This window comes from Puntigrus tetrazona, chromosome 16 (genome assembly GCF_018831695.1).
Source record: "Puntigrus tetrazona isolate hp1 chromosome 16, ASM1883169v1, whole genome shotgun sequence".
Classification (NCBI taxonomy): Eukaryota; Metazoa; Chordata; class Actinopteri; order Cypriniformes; family Cyprinidae; genus Puntigrus; species Puntigrus tetrazona.
In genome coordinates this window covers 23,684,088-23,705,197 of record NC_056714.1, presented here as the reverse complement: position 1 = coordinate 23,705,197, position 21,110 = coordinate 23,684,088, and the positions used below count along the sequence as shown (strand labels likewise).

At 36.2% G+C, this 21,110-nt stretch overlaps 1 protein-coding gene across 2 annotated transcripts in view; it reads left to right on the top strand.

The window, feature by feature from the left end:
• Positions 1-21,110, top strand: part of me1 (malic enzyme 1, NADP(+)-dependent, cytosolic) — a 59,648-nt gene that overhangs the window by 31,440 nt on the left and 7,098 nt on the right. For both annotated transcript variants that reach the window (XM_043260941.1, XM_043260942.1), the window contains 3 exons: positions 6,672-6,747; positions 8,099-8,260; positions 14,855-14,958. In XM_043260941.1, coding sequence (XP_043116876.1) covers positions 6,672-6,747; positions 8,099-8,260; positions 14,855-14,958 — 342 coding nt within the window. The remainder of the gene's footprint in view (positions 1-6,671; positions 6,748-8,098; positions 8,261-14,854; positions 14,959-21,110) is intronic.

Sequence of the window (21,110 nt, the reverse complement as noted above, 5' to 3'; positions counted from 1 at the left end):
ATGTCCATGTGACATCAGCAACTGAACCATATTTTTTGCTCAAATTTGATTGCATGCTGCACATAAAATAGAATATGCAGAGAATTAACTAAGACAGATGGACGTAACTGAAAGCTGTCTCACCACACATATGCATTGTGATACTCTCATGAACATGCATCTAACACTGATACAGAAGAGAAAATATTGTAAAATAAATGTTATTTTAGTTTTCTTTGCACACTAAAAGTATTCTCTTTTATGAAGTGGCTTCATAAAATTAAGGTTATTTTAACTATGTCCTTACTACCTTTCTGGGCCTTTAATGTGGTAGTTGCATTGTGGTCTATGGAAGGTCAGAAACCTCTCAGATTTCATCAAAAATATCTTCATTTGTGTTTCAAAGATGAATGAAGGTCTTACAGCTTTGAAACAGCATTAAGGTGAGTATACTGTATATGACAGAATTTTCATTTTTGGGTGAACTATGCATCAGGAATCTTGTTCACACACACACACACACACACACACACACACACACACACACACACACACACACACACACACTATTATTTATTCATGTTTTTTAATTATCACAATTTTTTTAAAGAATCTTAAGCTATTTTTAAATATGATATATTTTTTGTTTTCCACTAAATGATCTTTTTTTTATTATTGTACTATTTTACATGAACCATACATTAATCTTCTGTTGAAATAGGGTCCGATGAGACATGAGAATCACATTAACCGTGATTTGTGTACAGTTGTCCCATAAGACACTGTTATATTTTACATGCTTGTAGAAAATGCAGCCCACATTCATCTATAAAGTATAACAATCTGCACAATCCATAAATCATAGTCACACAAGCCATATTTAATAATGCTGTAACTTTGCCTTTTATATAATTTCCAAGGCTCTCTGAATTAACTTTCCTTAAAAGAGTCTCTGTGTGGTCAGACACAACTAATACTATTTTCATATGGGATGTTAGTGCAGTTTTGGCCTTTGTTGTAGAGTAGAAGTCATCCAGTGGCACAATGAGCCATTTACGTTATTTGATGTAGCCTATTAAGCATGTCAGCTGTTTCATAGCCAACGTTATGCCAAAACGCAACAATTCCTGCATGGTAATTGATGGAAAAATGAAGCATGGCTGTAATTTATCTGTCCATTTTATTCTGACTGCAGATGGCTTATTCCATCTGTGTGTGTGTGTGTGTGTTTCACTGTTATGTAAGCTTTGGTAATTTGACTCTTCTGGCTGTCTGGATGCCGGGTCGAGGAACTGTCTGTGACTCTCACAAATATAGACGGGCAGCCCCCACTAACCCAAATGCAGCTGATTTGCACCCCGTTTTATTGAAGAATACAATGATTGTTTTTTTTTTTTACAATCATTGTACTTATTCCTCTCTAGCAGTCATTTTTCATCTAAAAGCCTTGTCTGGAATGCTCATAATCAGAGCGATGCAAACCTCAGACTAACACTCGAGCTCTGACGGTGATGGTCTGGGATTATGATTCTCTGATTTCAGGAGCTGAAATGGCTTTGCGCTTTGCACAGGCTTTAAAGAAAAGGGTGGTGGGTTCAGAGGGACAAACGTCTCATGCAATACTCTTCTTTTACTGGAAAAGAGGAAAGTTTGGCTGCCGTCGGCATCTGGGTGGAGAGGAGTCTATTGTTGCTGCTAGTGGCCCACGTAGAGCGAGGAGAGGGAGTTGGAAAGAACGGATGGTGTGTTTGTCCAGCTGATTCTTCGTTTTTCATCCGCGTCCCCCCATGTCGTTCCAGCCAAGCACTTTTCCATCTCTCAGAGCACATGCACGCCCTTGCACACTCCCACACAACGCTCTCACAGATTTTAGGCTCTCTGTTTTATTGTTAGTGGATTGCGTCCCCACAATGACGTTTGAAGCAAGTCAGTGTTTACAGAACTTTAATTTGTCACTCCGTGCTCTGGGCAAATTTCCATTTGCCAACTCTGTAAATATCACAGGCGGTTCATAAAGCTGAAACTTAAATCTGCCCCTCTTTTCAAAGACCAGGTGCCCAGTGCTGTGCATAATAATCAGCTGAGACCATGTGTGAGGGATTTTTCATACTTTCGCAATACCTGCATGTTCTTTGTCACTCCTCTCCTCTTCTCTCCTCTCTTCCATACGCTTCTTTCCACTCAGATGAACTCTTTGTCCTGTAATTATCTCATAGATCAGGATTAGGAAGGAGTCTGTGTCAAGAAACCAGTAACCGCATGCTGAAAGTATTGTATTGCCAGTGTTATTTGGGGCCAGAAATTGGTCACATCCAGCCACATAATTCAAACTCATGTTCCATTCCTATTGCTGTCCTTTATCATCATTTTTATTTATTTAAAACAGAGGATCTACACTGAATTTATCCTTTTCTTTTACTCTTTTCATGTAAATGTGATATTTGTATGTATCTATTGTCTGAGATTTTTCATTTAAACTAGCTTTTTCTTTTTATCAGAAAATAATACTGGACATTTTTAACCCAACCTAAATAGCCTGATAAAAATGCTAATTTAAAAAGAAAACATCTCAGACAGACTGTTTGGGGTACATAATTGATGAGGATGATGGGAATACATGGGAATAATAATGTAAAAATTAAAATTAATGTGTGAATAAATTAATTTGATTTGACAAATCCCATGCTGCAGAAATGTCACAGTATATGCCTGGAATTTTATGTACACACTGATGCAATGGTATAGCTTCATGTTCGAAGTCATAGCATTTAAAATTTTATTCAATTAATAGTGTGTTATTTACACTGTCATTAAAAATCAAATCAGCCTTTTCTTCAGAAAATACAAAAAAAAAACATTTTTGGGCAAATTGTGATACAGTGAAGACTACCTTTCAGAGCTTATTGCATTTAGCTTCTTTTGTGGCTTCTACAAAGGACATCTTTGCTTTAATGTCTCATGACCTTTCATTCTCCCCCACTGCTGATGAATAATTTTTAAGTCTTATATCAGAGCATTTGTCTTTCTCCCTGCTGTATTCCGTTCAAGTGACTTTTAGAAGAACAAGTTAATTGTTGCAGAATAGAGGTGGCACTCAGAGAACCAAATGTGCTGAATATTAATGTTAAACGAGGCAGTCTTCATTGTGAATCTGCTCAGAAAGGACATACTTTTTTAATTAGTTAAACAATTTAAGTTTTTCATATGCCAGTCTAGTATTGCCAATAATATTTAGTCTGTAACAAGTGAAATTCTCTGAAATGACAGAGAAATTACAAACAACAAGCACTGCTCTACAATGCTCAAAGCATCTACCATGAAAACATAACTATTTACAGGTTAGAATCTCATCATATGACCCCTTTAACAAGGCTGTAGGTGAAAATTTTATAATAAAAAAGAATATAATAAAATATTATATAATAATATTATATTATTATGCTATGCTTACTGCTTTTCATTGCAGATACAGGTTCAGCCCACAGTGAATGTGGTTGTCAGGTGGACAATGCATTCATGCACTCAACAGAAATGCTCAGTGCTTCAGAAACACGAGTTTGAGCCATCTATCAGTGGGTACCAAGCTGATGTCAGACATAATGCGGGGGACGTTTTCCAGGCTGTCTGTGTATGGTCCAGAACTGTTAAAAGATCTGTTGTGGTTTTCCCCTCATCATGCATGAGATGATTCACTGTGGAAGAGAACATCATAGAGCAGTCAAAACCTGGGAGACTTTCATTTTAAGTGTTTTTGAGAAGGAAGCAGGTTTCCAAGGCATCATAACATTATTTGCAATGATGTTAAACTAATTTACAAGAACGTAAGACATAACTAAGCTAAATTTCGATGACAACTATGCTTATTTCCCGATAGAATTGGAATCATACACTGGAAAAAAAAGGTGAAGATATGAATTAAATTACTTGCAGGCACTCCTTTAGATGACATTTTAATGCTTATGAACCACACGCACAGAACTATTAATATAGATATATTAAAAAAATGTAAATGTCCTTTAACTTTTAGATCTGGTCTCCAGTTGTGAGGCCTTCAATAGATACATTTTATCACAGTTTTCACAATACTGCAGCACATAATAATGATAAAATCTGCATTATCCATTTAGTCTATTATACTTTTACGTTTGTTTACTAAAGCTTTAGCATATATTTCATCATGTTGTTTGGAGATAAATGGCTTCTAAAGAATTCTGTGTCAGAGGAGCATGCAGAGTGAATTATGTTTGTGTTTCAATCATGATCCCTGCTCCCAGGCGTGTGCTTTTCATTTATCCGTGGGTCAGCTACCGAGGAAGAGCTCTTATGGGCCTTTCCGCTGTGCTGGAATTTAGCAACATCTTGTTAATGCCTAAAAGGATGTCTAAACTTTATTCCTGGAGTCATATGCTTTATACCGATCTTCAGATTTCCTGTCATTGCCTGAGTTCTTCCTGTCAAAAGATGGCCTCCATTTGTGTCTTTTAACCAGGATTCTTGGACTCTTATCTAGTCCACCTGGTGAAGTCTAATTTCAAGATTCTTCCAGATGTAAGAATGATTTGTTTTTTATGGATTCTGTGAACTCTGACTGAGATATTGGAAGTTTTCCATGAATCCGTGGGTGGAAGGAAGAAAGATCTACAGTAGGTGTATGTCCTCAAGATACCTTTGAGTTCAAGATGAAAGATGTCCCAGGAGTCCTGCTCATCCAGCTATGCTCAGTGGATCTCATGAGACCAGAAAATAAAAACTGTACAGAAAAAGAGTGGTCAAGAGTAAGAGTTTGACCGACAGAGAGAATCTTTCCAAGTCCAAGAACATGTGAAATAAAGTGCATTTGTTGTTAGCTAATGCGACTTCTGACACTAAAATCTATGTAAAACAAAACTAAGCAACATAGTTATTTGCGCATTTATTCATCCGGTAATTTACAATGGTTCACACCTCTTTTCCCTACAAGCATTAGCAACTAAGACACGCCACACACCAAGATCAAACACCATTCATAGACCACACACAAAACTGTTTAAATGTGAGCCACATCTGAGCAAAAACTGCATTAATGGATTAGTTCACCCAAAAATTCAAATTCTGTCATTACTCACCCTCATGTTGTTCCAGACCCATAACACCTTTGTTCATCTGCAAATGAAAATATTTTTGATTAAATCTAAGATGCCCTCTGACCCTCCATAGACAGCACTGCAAATGCAATGTTCCCGGCTTCATAAAGGACATTGGTAAAATAGTCCTTGTGAGAAATTAATTACAGAATCTAAATTTTTGGGTAAACTACACCTTGTATGGATCAGAAAATCAATGTTTGTTGATCTGCGTGAATCAGTCATATATAACCTCTACTTAAACTTGATTCATGTTTTTTTAGATTTAATAAAGACTGCTGGTGTGATTGGTAGACCAGTGTAGCAATGATCAACCAATATAGACTTTTGTTTGAAACTGGTTTGTTAATTCTTTGGTTTTGGATTGTTAGTGTGAGATTTGTAGTGTAGCAAGTCACAAATACAGTGATCCTACACTCCTCACAAGCTTTTTTGAGAAACCTTTCTCCAGCCCAGGGATGAAGCTGTTGATTTGTTTATGGTCAGGAGGTTATGGGAGGTTATAAAAAAAAGCCTTCTTATTATTAGCACACGTGGGAATGATAGAACATTCTTTGGGAGGTTGATTAGAATTGATTCATTCTTGTTCACTGCAAGACTGATGATAGTGATTATGAAGAATTGTCTGCTCAAAATAATAAATACTTGATGTTCTTGATTATTGCATACTGTCAGGTAACGTTACTTAGTTTAATTTATGGTTAAGTTTGATTTTCACTTCGCATTTATATGTTATATATATTTAGATTTTGTTTCAGCTTTATTTCTGTTGCTAAAATGGGAGTAACAATGTGAGTCACGTGGCAGAAAAAACTGTGATATAAAAATATAGATAAACAGGCCGTAGCTTTGTAAATTTATGCCACATAAAACATATCTGTGGATGAAATGCATTCTCTGCCAGCAGGGGGTGTGTATGGAACAGCCAAGATAACTTATTTCTTGTAAACAAAGCAGCGCTGAGCTTTGAAATACTATATAAAAAAAGAAAATACCAACTTTTTCTGAAGACTTTTTCAGTTTCCCTCAAAGGTAGCCTACATAAACTCTCAGTTCAGTATTTAAGATTTCCCCCTACCAGTAATTTTCGCCTGGAACAGTGATCTTGCTTTGCCTGCTACAGTATTTTGTCTTGTTTGTGTTCATCTTCAGTGTCTCTGGCTTCTGTTAATGGTTGTTTACAATTGGTGTATTTGCCCAGCTTAAGAATTAGTTGTTTCTAATTAATAGTTCTCTAAGCTTTAGTCAGAAGTATAGGTTAACAGGGATGTCCTCTAAATTTTTTTACATTGCTTAGCCATATGTCATTTAAAAAAAAATGTATACCGTGTGTGTGATTCCAAAGGGTTTACTGTTTGAACTGCTGCTCTGATAGCAAGGAACTTTTTAATAATACATTTACCTTAAGGTAGAACTTAAAGCTTTAAATGATCCAAATCCAGCCTTAACATGACTTTTTACCTCCTCATTTTGATCATTTGATCCCATACAGTATATCATGAATAGAAGCGCTTGTGATCAATTCAGTTGACCATGTTTTATCACTTACTCTGTTTTTCTCTCTTCTAGGGGCCTATTTATTACAATTCACGACCGCTCCCACATCTCCACACTACTTCAGAGCTGGCCAGAGAAGGACATTCGTGTGAGTTTTGCCCACTCCCAACTACACCACCCTGTACTGTTACACAATGTACCAGAACTCTGACTGTCATACAAAATAACACTCTCCAGGGTTTTACCAATCCCTAAGACATTGATTCAGTCACACTGTGAAAACAATGCCAAAAAGTCATATTAATCTGCTTGTTAGGCATTTAAAAGTTATTAAGGTAATGATGTACGGGGTGGCATGAAATGAAATGAAGCAGTAAAAATGTTAAACACCTTCTGCATCAGCATCACAATGTTAATGGAAAAAAACATGTTGTTGTTGTTTTGGGATCAATTGCGTCCGGTAATAGGATTGAATTGCACAGCTCATGCTGTTATTTTGAATTTGTTCGTTTATTGCGAATATGTGAAAATGTGATACTAAAAACAGAAAATCTGTTTTTGCTGGAGGGTAGACTTACAAACCAACCTAGCTAGTCAGATATAAATGTATATTTTTAATCTAAGACAAAAAAGAGGAAGGGATTTGATAATTAAGTGCATAAATTCAGCCAGTTATAGCTTTGTAGTTACTATAGTTTCTTTTGTACATGTGTCCAAAATACTACATACATATTACCATTCGATTTTTTTAAATATTTTGCTCTGAAGTCTCTTGTGCTCACCACACAACAGTGAATTATTGTGAATGAAAATTAAAATAACAGTTTTACATTTTAATATGTTTAAAAAAATTTATTAATTCCTTTGATGGTAAAGAAAAATTTGCATGATGTTTTTGCTGCTTAATATTTTTGTAGAACCTTTCGAAAGGTTGGGTGAGTAATATTTTTTATTTAATCAATAAAAATGCATTAAATTGACAGTAAAGATGTTTATAATGGTAGAAAGGATTTTCTATTTCACACGAATGTTGCTTTCTATTCTTCAAAAAATCCTGAAAGAAAAAAGCAAAATTCATAATAATTGCCAAATCAGCATGTTAGAATGTTTTTTGAAGGATCATATGACATGGATATGGATTCATGGCAATTCAGCTTTGCCAAAACAAACAAAAAAATTAATATAATAAGCTTGAAAGCTATATTAAGCTTGAAAGGCTTTATTTTGAGTTGGAATAATATTTTACAATATTACTGCTTTATTGGTTTAGTGAGCATAGAAGACTTTTTCTTTCAAAAAAAAAAAGGCTAAACTTTTGACCTCTAATGTTATGAGTTTGAGTATGTACTGTGTCCTTTAAAATAATGAATAGCCTAGATATTGCTTAGTATGTTCTTTTTTAAAATTACTTGTGTAAAAATTGCTTATTTATGCAGTTTGTTTGTGAATTTGCTGACTGTCTTAATAACCTTTGTACTTTTGGTCGTATTTTTTGCTAGGCCGTAGTGGTGACAGATGGGGAGAGGATTCTGGGCCTGGGGGATCTGGGCTGCTATGGCATGGGCATCCCTGTGGGTAAACTGGCCCTCTACACCGCCTGTGCTGGAATGCCGCCTCAGCAGTGCCTTCCTGTTATGCTGGACGTAGGGACAGACAATGAGGTAGGCAGACCTGTGGCACCACAGCCAACCAGACCGTGACTGCTGACACACGCTTGCCATCTCGCTTTCTCTGACATAATCAAAGAGGGACTTAACTATTCTTAGCAGCCATATCCTCTCTTACAATTCTAATCCTCCAACTTGTTTATTTTCACCGGTCTCAGCTTGTAATGTTGCAGCAGAAGGACAGAGGTGACTGCTGAAGTAGCTGAAGGATATGAATAGCTCTGTGAGTTCAGAGGTAAATTTAGTGAGCATAAAGCCTATGTCATTCTTAACAGAGCCAAGGGTGTGGCCCTGCAGAAATAGAAAACCACTGCTTCATCTACCAAGGCTTTGCGCCAGTGGACACCTGGCACTTCCTTCTGAACCAGGCTTAGCCATGCCAGCATAGATGCCAAATTTCAAATGGAGCGAGAGAGGAAGAGAAAAGTGAAAGAGGAAACTTTTCAACTTTTGTGATTTAGAAACACTTTTGAGGGAAATTGAGGGACAAGACATAGTTAATAGTTAATAAGTGTTCCCTAATCTAAAGTGTTACCATATTTATATATAGTTCATACTGTAGTTCTTAATAAATACATGGACATGCACTTTTTAACTTCAACATTTTAGGTTAAAATTAAAGGGGGAAATTTCATCAGATTTAGTAATGGAGAAAAGTAATGGAGGGGAAAAACGTTTTTACAGTTTTTTTGAAAGAAGTCTTTTTTTGCTCACCAAAGCTGATGTATTGTATGACATATTGTTTTTAGCAGCAAACAGTTTTTGCTGCTTATTATTTTTATTTCCTGCTTACTATTTTTCATGTATTTATTTCAATTTTATTGTTATTTACTATATGTTTTTAATTAATTTATTCATTTCTTCATTGTGGAAATCATGATACACTACCATTTAAAAGATTGTGGTAAACTCATTCATTCACTTTTCATTTGAACTTCCTATTCAATCTGGAAAAGAAAACACAAAAAAATATCAAGCAGCAAAAATTGTTTTCATCATTGATGATAATAAGAACCATTATTAAAGGGGTCGTATGAAGCGATTTCAAATTTTCCTTTGTCTGTGGATAGTTACAAGCTGTTAGTGCATAGATGAGATCCCTAAAGTTGCAGAAGTCTATAGAGATAGGCAGAAGTCTTTATAAAGAGATATTCTTTATAAAAGTTATAACTTTTATAAAGTTATAATCACAGAGTGGGTTTATTTTCATAACACTACCCAATTGTTTACACCAAGAAAGAAGCGGAACTATTATTCTCACTGTAGTGTTGCTGCCAACATCATGTTCTGGAGATGCTGTGTTTCGATGTGAAAGTGAAACTACTTTGTTTGTGGTTCCATTAGAGCACACAACTAAAAATCTGTGGTTAGGTTGGGTTTGCTTCACTATTCCAGTTCAATACAAATATTAGAATGTGTTTAGTGCATTTATGCACAGCTTTGCTGGCTGTGCACAAAGACTATAAAGTGTACAATTCCATCACTTTCCAAGGACAGTCTGGTACTTCTGACTCACATCCCTTAAGTAAGTTATGTTATGGTAAAGGGCATAAGATTTTCATCAGAAGCTTAAGATATTCGTCCAATCATACTGCAGTGGATAGCTGACCAATCAGAGCACAAGCCTTTTTAAAAATGATGAGCTTTGTACAAATTGACCCGTTTCAGGTGGGGCTTGGAGGAGAAAAAATTATGTACATTATATGGAAAATAATGTGTTTTTTTGCATTTTAAACCACATAAACTCACTGCACAAAACACAAAATAATGTTCTTTTTAGCAACATCATATGACCCGTTTAATTTTTTAAACACCAATAATAATGGCTAAAAAAAAAAAAAAAAATCAGCAGTTAATAGTTAATATAATTCAATAGATTTAGTTTCCTACATTGCATTATTTATGCATTTGGCAAGTGCTTTTGCCCAAAGCATCTTCAAATTCAAGGTATGCATAGATATAGAGATCATTTGTCATGTCAACAATTCTTGCTTTTAGACTAAAATGTGGAGTTCCTCAACTTATCAGACAGCTTCACGCTCTTGTAAGTCTGTACAAAAGCTCATAAATGAGTAAGTAGGTAAGAGCACATTAACACAGTTGTGTAACTGCTCTGAGTCAGTTTTCCCATTCACTTTAGCTTCAGTATCCAGCAGGCCAGCTCCACATGTGTCTACTGCTGCAATGCTAAATTCGGAGTGGCCAGTCAGCTATTCGACATATCCTCGGGCATCAAAACACTTTAATGAGTTGACTCTCTAGATTTTGGCCCCCTGTCTGCTTCTGCATCCAAGTGTATTCAGCTGGAGGAATGAAGAGAACCAAAAGTAACTTTTTTAGCAATTTTTGTCATTTATTTATAATTACTTTTTGTTTAACTTTATTTATTTTGCGCTGTCTGGGTTAATGTCGCATGCATGTGTTTGCAATAAAGCGTCTGTTTTTGATATTAAAACGATCTCAAAGTAGACAGACAGAAACGAATATGCAGTGTTTCATACCCGCACACTCGCTGTTTAGTCTTCCGTCCCTCTACAAGTCTAAAATTGAAAGACTTCTTCTGCTGCGCCATTTGGCCAACTTTGGATGAAGTCTGAGGTAATTAAGACCTCTTTTTCAGGATATTCTAAAGAGATGACAGATCTAATGATTGATGAATTCACTGCTTATCCCCAGAGCAGTGTGTGTGTGCGTTTTATATGACTGTGCAGTTAGATGATTAAATGAGTGTTATTAAAGGATTAAGTCTACTGTTATTTCTAAAGGAGCAAGACGCCTGCTGACTGGGGTCAGGCTGTCTCCTCTCTTTCAGACCCTCAGAGGGAACTGGATGACTGCACCTGGATCAGTTTGACTGCTTAAACACTGTCCATATAGACAGTGAGGAATCTGATCCGTGAACAGCATACATCATTTATGGTGTTTGATCCAGGCCCTGTACGCTCTGGTTAAACTCTAATCCATAAGGAACGCTGTCTGTGGTCTGGCTGCTAGAGAAAGTTCAAGATGGGCAAATAACGTGGATGGGCTTTATGCAGGGTTTTTGTGAAGAGCTTAAGTGTGCTAATTGTTTGTGTCAGCAAACTGGATTTCCTGTCAGATACTATTTGCGTGTCAGTGTAAATATTCACAGCGGTTATTTGCAACCCTTCAGTAAATGTATACAATTTCTTATGAATATTTTATTATTATTTAAATACTATTTTAGATTTATGAATATTACATTAAAACATTAAAAATATTTTTCTAAAATGATAAAATCCTACATTAACTATAGCATTAGTAAATATTATTATTATTATTATTATTATTATTATTTAATTTTAGAAATGTATATCTTATTATATATTTCCTATATTATTATATATTAGTTTGTGTTTATCTGTATATAAAAAGTATAAGAACATAGTGTAATATTAAAATACAATTACATATTTGAAAAAACATTTATTATGTTCATGTTTGTGTTTTATATGTATATTTGTATTTACAGAAAGCAGTATACTGTATTTGTAATTCAAATATTTTATTATGTTAATGATTATTAACATAGGATAATTACAGTATATTATGTCTGTAAGTCAAGCTCTCATTGTATTATATTATATTATATTATATATTATATTATATTATATTATATTATATATTGTATTATACTATATCTGATTATATCTTGTTGTTATTCTAAAATATTTCACTCATATGAGTATTTTTTTTCTTTTCTTTTGTGATTTAGTAGCTGCAATGTAGAACCAGATTGTGCAAACAAAAACAGCCAAAACAGACCCTTACAGACTGCAATCAAACAGCATGTAAACACAGTCTGTGAATTTCCTTTTTTGTTGTTTCTCGGCGTAAACTCCCCCTGTGAGTGTTGCTAGAGTATTGTGCCTTGTCTAAACATTGCTGGATTGAGTGGAGATCTCTGAGCTTCTGTATACACTACAGACCTCCAGATAACAGATTATGGTCACTGACACCACATCAGTGTATGTGTCTGTAAAAGAGGAATACAATCTCTGGGGGCATCTCTTATAGGTCACCACAGAACCTCAGAGGCTGCTTCCGTTGATTGACAGCAGGGACAGTCAGTGTCGCTATCATCTCTTGTGACCTCATCCACACTCATACATTTCACATACTGAAAGCGAACCGAATGATGTCATCTCAAACAAAGTGCTGTCTGTATTGGTTGTGGGTGGCCTAGGGAAAAGACCCCTCTCTCTTTTTCACTCTCTCTCTCTCTCTCTCCCTCTAGCACTCATTTTCCCATTCTTTCTGACTCTGTGGCTAACAGACCCTGACTGTTCCTGTGCCTTAATCTCACCTGAAAGACTACATACACGCACAGTTCACACACACAAAGCAAGGTTAACCAAAACCCACTATTAATGCCTGAGAGAAAAAAGGCTTCCTCTCATCACCTAGTGACTGAGTAGTTGTGCAGCTAGGATCAGAGTTTGTCCTGATTTTGAAGAAATTATCTCAGGTGGATCTGCTGATCTAATTCTCTGCCCAGGTCCATCTGCTATTTTAGATATTATCTTGTAATCTGATGTATTAGATTTTCAGATATTACATTTATTACAGGGCTTTTTATAATGTCAGCCTCTGGTTTTCATTAAATGGTGAGAAGATCTACTTATTAAAATTTCTACTCATAGGAAATTTAATATGTAAAAATTGTTTGTGAAGTTGGATGGGTTTCTGAATTCTTATTGGTCCAAGAACTATATTAAAGGTTACGTTTAGGAGTGGGAGTCAAATATTTAATATTTAAATATAAAATTAATATTGTAAAATATCATCACAATTCTCAATATATCTATAGATAAAGTGTAAGTTATTTTAATAATTAAATATTCATTATATTTTGATTTGTTACTAGTTTTTGTGGTGTCTTTTGTAACATTATAAACATTTATTGCATTTATTGGAATTTTGCATTAAATGTTTTTTTTTTTTCCTTGTACTAGTCTATAGTTATCTTATAACTGCAGTGAGAAAAGGGCTTGTTTGGACTCCACCATTTATGGGATAGATAGCACAACATGTCATAATCCTCTTCTGAGGTGGTGTGGCAGATGTTTGTTTGGGTTCCTGAGAGGTTCAGAGCGACTGTCTTGAGATTAAAAAACAAAGTCACAACAAACCAGACCCTCTGGAAGTATATCCCCTCCCACTGACTGTGCACTTAATGTGCATTATGAACACACAATAAATCTGCCTTCAGTTACCGTCTCGTATCTCAGACTGCGCTCTCTGTTTCCTCTCCCACACTGACGAATTTGTGCACCGCCTAAAACCAGACAGTCCTCCCTTTTAAGGGCACCTTTATGAGCTCAATTGCTGTGTAAAAGTATTGAATAGGCACAGTTACTCAAAATATGTCATGTCATGATTTTCCATTGTTTTACAACACAATGTCTGTCTGTCTGTGTCTGTCTGTCTGTTCATTTTTATTCACATTTTATTGTTCAAAATATCTTCTTTTGTGTTACACAGGAGAAAGTTTGACAATATGACAGATTTTTTTTTTTCATTTTCGGGTGAACTATATCACTTCAAAACTGTCCTTTTTATTACTTGACATTACTTATGATTTTACGAACTTGATATGATATGATGAATGCCTGATATGATACAGTGAATCTTGCAAGAAGTGAGGGAAAAGCTGAAGATGAAATAAAAATAGGAACAGATATTTATTTTTGTATTATGATATACATCACAATCAAATTGTGTACCCTTTAAAAATAGGGTCAATTTCAATTTCATGTTGACTCTAAAGAAAGCATAAAGAAATTTTTAAACTTCATTAGACTGCTTTTTCAGTCCCACGCTGCAACTTCTGTGTTTTCTTTCTGACTGGCCCTATCAGATAAAAGAAGCTTTAATACTGAGGAAAGATCGTCAAAAAAGATTATGCCTGAAATTGTGTGTGCCGTGTGGGAATGAGTTCTGATGAAAGCACTTCCTCATTCACCGTGATCAAAACATGTGGAAAAACTTCCAGACTTGTTGCACCGCACATCAGTACTGCTGAGAGTGATGCAGGTGCTCTGTTAATCCGTTTCTTTTCTGCTTGACTGGCACGCTGACAGTGATGGGGCGTGCAGAATTTTTATATGACGCTCGCGTTCTCTCTCTACTTCCCTTCTGTTTTTCCTATAGTGTTAGTGACTCTCAGTGTGAAGTCTGCAGATCTGTACAAGAGTGACAGCTGCTAGACTTCCAAACTGAAAATGCAGTGCATTTCTTTTTCTTCACATGTTGGCCTCTTTCTGTCTCCTTTTATGCTGTTGTGCATCTCTCTTTCTCTTGTTCTCAGTCTGTCTTTCTTTTAAACTTGTGCTTACTGTGAGCAGTTTATACAGCTGCGGAGTAACCAGATTACTATATGTAATCTAATTAAAGAGGAGCTGTGCACATAATAAACATTCGAGATTTGATGGTATTGTATTTTCTTTCCTCATCTTTTCCCCCTCTGGTTAAAGTAATATGATGAATCGTCTCGTGCTATTGTTTCTACTTGATGCCTAGGATTATAGAAGTGAAAAGCTTTTCCTCTCTCTTTCCCTGCCACAGGAACTTCTAAAGGACCCTCTGTACATTGGTCTGAGACATAAAAGAATACGTGGACAGGCCTATGATGAGCTTCTGGATGAATTCATGAAGGCTATCACAGACAGGTATAGTGAACCCACTGTACCCCTCCCGCACAGCACATGCTTCCTTCCACAGGCCACTGATGGAAATGCCTGGAGAGCATAGCTGAGCCATTGCGTTGCAGGAATGTGGGGTGAAGCGCATGCCTCTAGGTTTGTGGGCTCTCAGCGACGACTCCAGCGGCAGAGACCCGAACCGGATCGCTGACTGCACGCCTCATCAGTTCTCTCCCCACATATCCTGCTCAATACTGAGCCATGCGGTGATGTAATTCAGCCCGTAACCAGCCTCCCTGCCTGATGCATCAGTCAGCCCTCTGTTCACGATCTTGTGCCATTTGTCTTCGATAGCCATCGAAAATGCCATTTGAGTTGTTGTTATTTTTTATTTCATTTTATTCTTTTGACAGCTCATATATTTTATATTGGATTTTCGATTGCAGTGAACAGATGACTTTGTTTTTACTGACGTGGTATGGATATTAATTTCAAATAAAATTCATCCACTCTTTCTTAAGGCTGAGATCAGAAGGAAGGCAATGCAGAGACTGCTTCAGTCATATAAAAATTCAATCATATAAAAATCATATGAATTGGTAAGAGGGAAGTTGTGTAAATTTGAATGAATTAGCCACCTCGTAAAATATGTATGAATTGCTGTGAGATCGGTCTGGTCATTTTGACAGACTGGCTTCAATATAACCTAACAAGAAAGTTACTTAAGTACTTAAACTTACAGAATGTTTTTTGCTGTACAACAACCTCTTATATGTCAAAAGATCAGGGGAATTTTGATTCCTCAATTCACAACCCCTTTAAAAGGTTAGTTCACCCAGAAATGAAAATTAGCCCTTGTTTTATGAATCCAATCTGAGTTATATTAAAGTATTTTAAAGTATTAAAGTATTTTTGCTCCTCCTAGTGTTAGAACGGCACTAGATGAGTGTTTTTTTCAGCAGTCCAAAAGAATTTAAATGAAGCTCATCCATCCATCCATAAAAAAACGTGCCTCACACAACTCCGGGTAGTGAATAAAGCCCTCCTGTAACAAATTTAAGCTGTTTTTGTAAGAAAAATATAAATATTTAAAGTTTTGCAAACACTTTTCTCTCTTCCGAGAGAACCAACATTAATGATTAAAGTAGCATATATCAGTATGTTCTAAGTGATTATTATAATTTTTTTTAACAATATCCAATGCCAAGTCCTGACTGGAAAAAAGGAGGAGTTGGAGATGGAGGTGTGTGATTAGCTCCTGAACAAAGATAGCTGCAAAATAATGACTGAAAGGTCCTTATAAAGGGAATTATAACTGGTGTTGTATTAGTATTAGACAGACATGGAACAGCTGAGTGACAGCATGGCAACTACTTAGAACATAGTGGCAAACATACTGGTAAACACCATTAATATTTAAGAACCAGAGTCTTGGTCAAAGTTCTCTTGGTTGCTTTAGGCACTGGTGTGCCCTGTTTTGACAGTGGTTGGAGTATAGTGCCACACATGGCTGTATTTAAAGCAGAACTCAAAAACCCCAGTGTCTGATTTCCTTCCAGCTGGCTGAATATCACCATGATTCTATAATAATGGGGTGGACATGAAACTACAGGGAACAGCATCACTTTTCCCCAAAAGTGCAGAGTTAGCGGAAAATTAATGATTATAGGTTGACGACTGAACAAATGATTACAGTTCTGGTGATTTTTTTTTAATAAACTCCTTATAATTTTAGATTTCAGAGGCTCAATGCTTCAGGAAAAAATCCTGAAAAGTAACATTCACTTGTTGAATGAGGGTTAAAATACATTTTTCTGCTTTTATCTGAAACAACTCAGATTGAATTGAGGGCCTTTTAACACCATTAGTTTATACTTTAAAGGGAATCAAACCCAATTAGCATCTATAGCTCAAAGGTAATTCGCACTTGAGAGTCTGACATTTCTAACACTATATTCTGCTCTTTGAGGTACAAGAACAGTTCTAAACGTCTCTAAACGTTCTAAAATTGAAGATTTTAAGAAGAAACCGCACCCAACAGTTTATTGGGATGTTGCTCTCCAGTTGTACTTTTTGAGGTCAGTGAAAGGCAAAAATGTTTTTATTTCACTGCGTATTGAGAGTATAGATAAATAGCATGTGAAAAGCAGACAAAGGAAAATCATGAAAATTCTTTAGTTTTCACTGAGGTTCAGGTTTTCAGACTATATGTTTAACAGCTCGCAGGTGCTCTGTTTCTCATCAAAACTTTTGTATGCAAGTGATGAAGAATAATGACACCAATCCCAGTCAGGCCACTTTTCTGCCCCACAATGGGTTTAACAAGAAGAACTAGATAGTTGGCAAGGTAAAAGAAAAGTGGCATTTTAGGTAGCAAATGGAGAGATTATTTTTGCGGGGGGTTGTTATGCTTCTTTTATGATGCTGTTAATTCAGAAATAGATGTGTTTTTTTCACTCAGGCTTTGTGTTGTGGTGCAGGAGTACTTTGTGGGGGGTTGACTTTGTTTTCCATCTTCTCCCAGGACAGACTGAAAAGTATCTGTCTTCTGTAGCCCCTCTGTGTGCATCGGCACAATTCCCATGTCAAATTATTTCATTAGAGCTTGTTGCTTTTCACAGAGCACTAGTGCCGACAGTGTTCCTGTTATTTCTATGGTAACACGGGGTATCTCAGGGCACCGTTATGAAGCCATGTTAGGGAATGTCGCTTAATATTTTAGAATGATGTTTGAAGGAGTGTTTAATAGAAGGAGCAGCTTGTGAAGCCCCATGGGCCCCGTGGTAGCCTGTGTGTGCAGGAGAAGAACACTGAAGTGTTGTATGCTCACCAATGTATTTCCTGTCCCACTTAACATTGACATGTTAGTAATGATATTGGGAATTTCTGACAAAGGATTATGAGAATTAGAACTGTTTAGTTGTAATGTAACGAAAATCGTAAGTTGGGAAGGTTTAATTTTTAATAATGATCTGTCAGTTATATTATGATATTTAAAAATTATCTACCTAATTAGTATAAATTGTGTTTCCATTTTAAATAAATGCATAAAATGTATTATTTATATACATTTTTTAGTTTATGCTTAAAACAATTAACAAAAAAATACTCAAAAATAATATAGAATGAAACAATATGCTACCATTCAAACGTTTGGGGTCAGACATATTTTTTTATGCAGATATGCATTAAATTGGCAGTAAATACATTTAAAATGTTCCAAAAGATTTGTATCTTTGTAAGCTTGATTATGTGGGTAAACCTGTCTGGAATGCTAGAAACTGTGTTCGTATTGCATGTGTGTGTGTGCCCTTATTATAGACTTTGGTTGAACAGCTGTGTTTAGAGGGGATTCTTAGCTTGACCTTTAACGTGGAGACCTGTGGGCTGCACGCTATTTATGTGGGCAAAAGATTATCTTTGTGAACATGTGGCTTTGCCAAAATCTTTTGACCCAATCTTAGCAAACGTCGTGATTGTGTGTGGCCCAGCAGGATTACGCTATACATAAACCTAGTGGCTGTGATTTAGTCTCTGTTTTCTTTACACTGTTGAGCAAACCACTTTATGAGAAATGCTTAATTCCCAACAGCAATGTTGTGTTCCTGTTAGTGTGTGAACACTGAAGTGCCTCAGTAAGATTTGGCTGGTTAGCTTCAAATCTCAGTGCTTTTTCAATATAGACTTTTGTCTGTGCAGGTAAATCATTTATATTTGAAAGAAATAGGTGGTAAATCAAAGGGCCTTGTTGTGTTTTGTTAGCCATGGCGTAGAGATGGGTTTAGCAGTCTCTCATGGGCTCTGACCACATTTACCGCATTCCTCTTTATGAGTGATGGAGTCTGCCTTGCTTACTAAGATCATTTAGCCAGAGACTGAAGTGTATTATGGTTTGTATAGAATTTGCTTGCTACAGACTTCAGCTTCTATATGCCTGATAAATAGATTTGGAAATTGTGAGATGTTTTGCATGGTAGAATGCTCTAAATGCTCTAAATGTACAGGTGTTCACCTTCTATGTCTAAGCTGAGTCGTCGTCTATGAGTAAGTATACACATGCAGTGTGTGTGTTTATGGCAGAACTTCTCTGAATCTGCTCTGTTTGTTTGATAGGTCACTCTGACTGTTACAGTTTGTTTGTGTGTGAGTGTGTGCACATGGGTGTGTTTGGGTTTGGAAGGATCAGTTTTTGCTTACATTTATATGGACCAAAATGTCCAGGCTAAAAATGAACCCCAGAAATACGTTTTATTCATTTGTTTCCTTGAGTCACGTTAGATTATATATGTAGCTATATATATATATATATATATATATATATATATATATATATATATATATATATATATAGTTTTGTTGTCATGGAAATAGTGTTAGTATCATAAAAAATAGGCTTAATTTTCTTGTATTTTTGCAATTTTTACTCAGCTCTGCTTCCAGCAGTCTTACAGGTGTGCGTTCAACACTAACTTTTCCAAAGAACAGAATGCCAAAAGGGTCAAAGGAAGTGCAGTAGCTATAGGATTTGGAGAAAAGTTTTTTTTTAAAAGTTGTTATTCCATCCTAGGAAGTTCACTCATTCTCAGATGCTGATCTGCTGACCTAGTGAACTCAAGCAAGTAGCCTGAGTGTAAAATGGGATTTCTGCTATAAGTTCCTATGAGCACAGCACAGCTGTCCTAGAGCACTGAGTTGATTTAACATTAGCTTGTGTTAAGAGCTCCTCTTCACACTCTTAACATTTCTGCCCCTGTCTGGAGGTAAAGGCAAATGAGGAGAGAGTCCCTGAAGCTCTCAGTGTGCTTGGGTGTGCCTGTCATTGTCTGGCCTGAATTTTGGTGGAGAGGACCAGTGCAGCTGATCTCTGGCCAGCTCTTTGTTTGAGTTTTACAACAGACGCAGAGGTGCATTATGGATCTCATTGAACGAGGCGCCAGAAAAAGACAACAAGCTTTGGTGAGAATGAGACCACAATGTACCACATGGGTGCTTAGGTTGGTTCTTTTTATCTTGCTATCTTAGGCTGATGTATTCAAAATGAACCCCTGAGAGTAGTTCACTCTGTATCACCTCAAATGATAAACACTATTCAGTTGATAGACATTTTTCTTGTACTTATGCTAGTATTGACATTTTTTTTACAATCACAGCTGAGCTGGATCAGGAGGTTATGATCTTATTTTTCATCTTCTTCCTCAGATGATGCACTCAAACAGATCAGAGAGCATGCTGGGATTATGACTCACTTTCTCTACATCCTATTTATATCTGCCAAAGTTCTCCTCCAAATCCACGAGCAATTACTCTGTCAGTCTCTCTTGACTGCTTTCCTGCCTCCTCCTCAAGCAGATATGTCAGAGTTTAGACTGCAGTTTGATTAGAAGCACCAATCTGAGGCCCAGTCTCAGGACAGGGTATCTTCAAACTTTGGATGAGATTCTGAACTCAGTTAACCTTGTTTACCTAGAAGACTTCAGTGCTGGAAAGTCTCTGGGGACAATGAAAACTTTATTGCGTTTTTCTGTTTTTGTAGCATGCCTGAACACGCAACACTGAACATTTTATATTACTTAGATCCAGGTTCAGATTCATTTATTGTCCTCAGAAAGGAAATTTGTTTTCACAGACTGTACCTCAGCTAATACACATAATACAAACATTTTGTCTCAAATACAAAAATGCACACATTTACACCAGAGAAACAGTCAGTGCACATGATGCACATATCCTGCACTAAAAGTACATCAGCAGACTTACACATATATTAACTAAGAAGCAGTAGCATCAACAAAACAACATTTTAGTGCTTGGATATAATGGAAATAAAAGTCTATGAAAGGGATCTTGGCATGACTAGCTTATCAGAAATACAATTTCTGTGCATTTCTTTGCACAAACACTCCTACAATTCCAACAATTATTCATCTTGCAGTGAGTTACATCGTAATCAAATTCAACTCGGTTTAACAGATTATTATAGGAGAAGATTAGTACTGAATAACAACTTCAACAGACACATCATGTATCAAATTTTGGTGTTGTTTTTTCATTTTTTAATTTCTTTTTATGATTTTGTTCATAGAAATAAACAAATGATTGATGCTTCAGTAGATGACTGCCACTGTGAAAACAGTGTGTTTTTTCCTGTGTGTGTTTGATTGATATGTATACAGGACAGC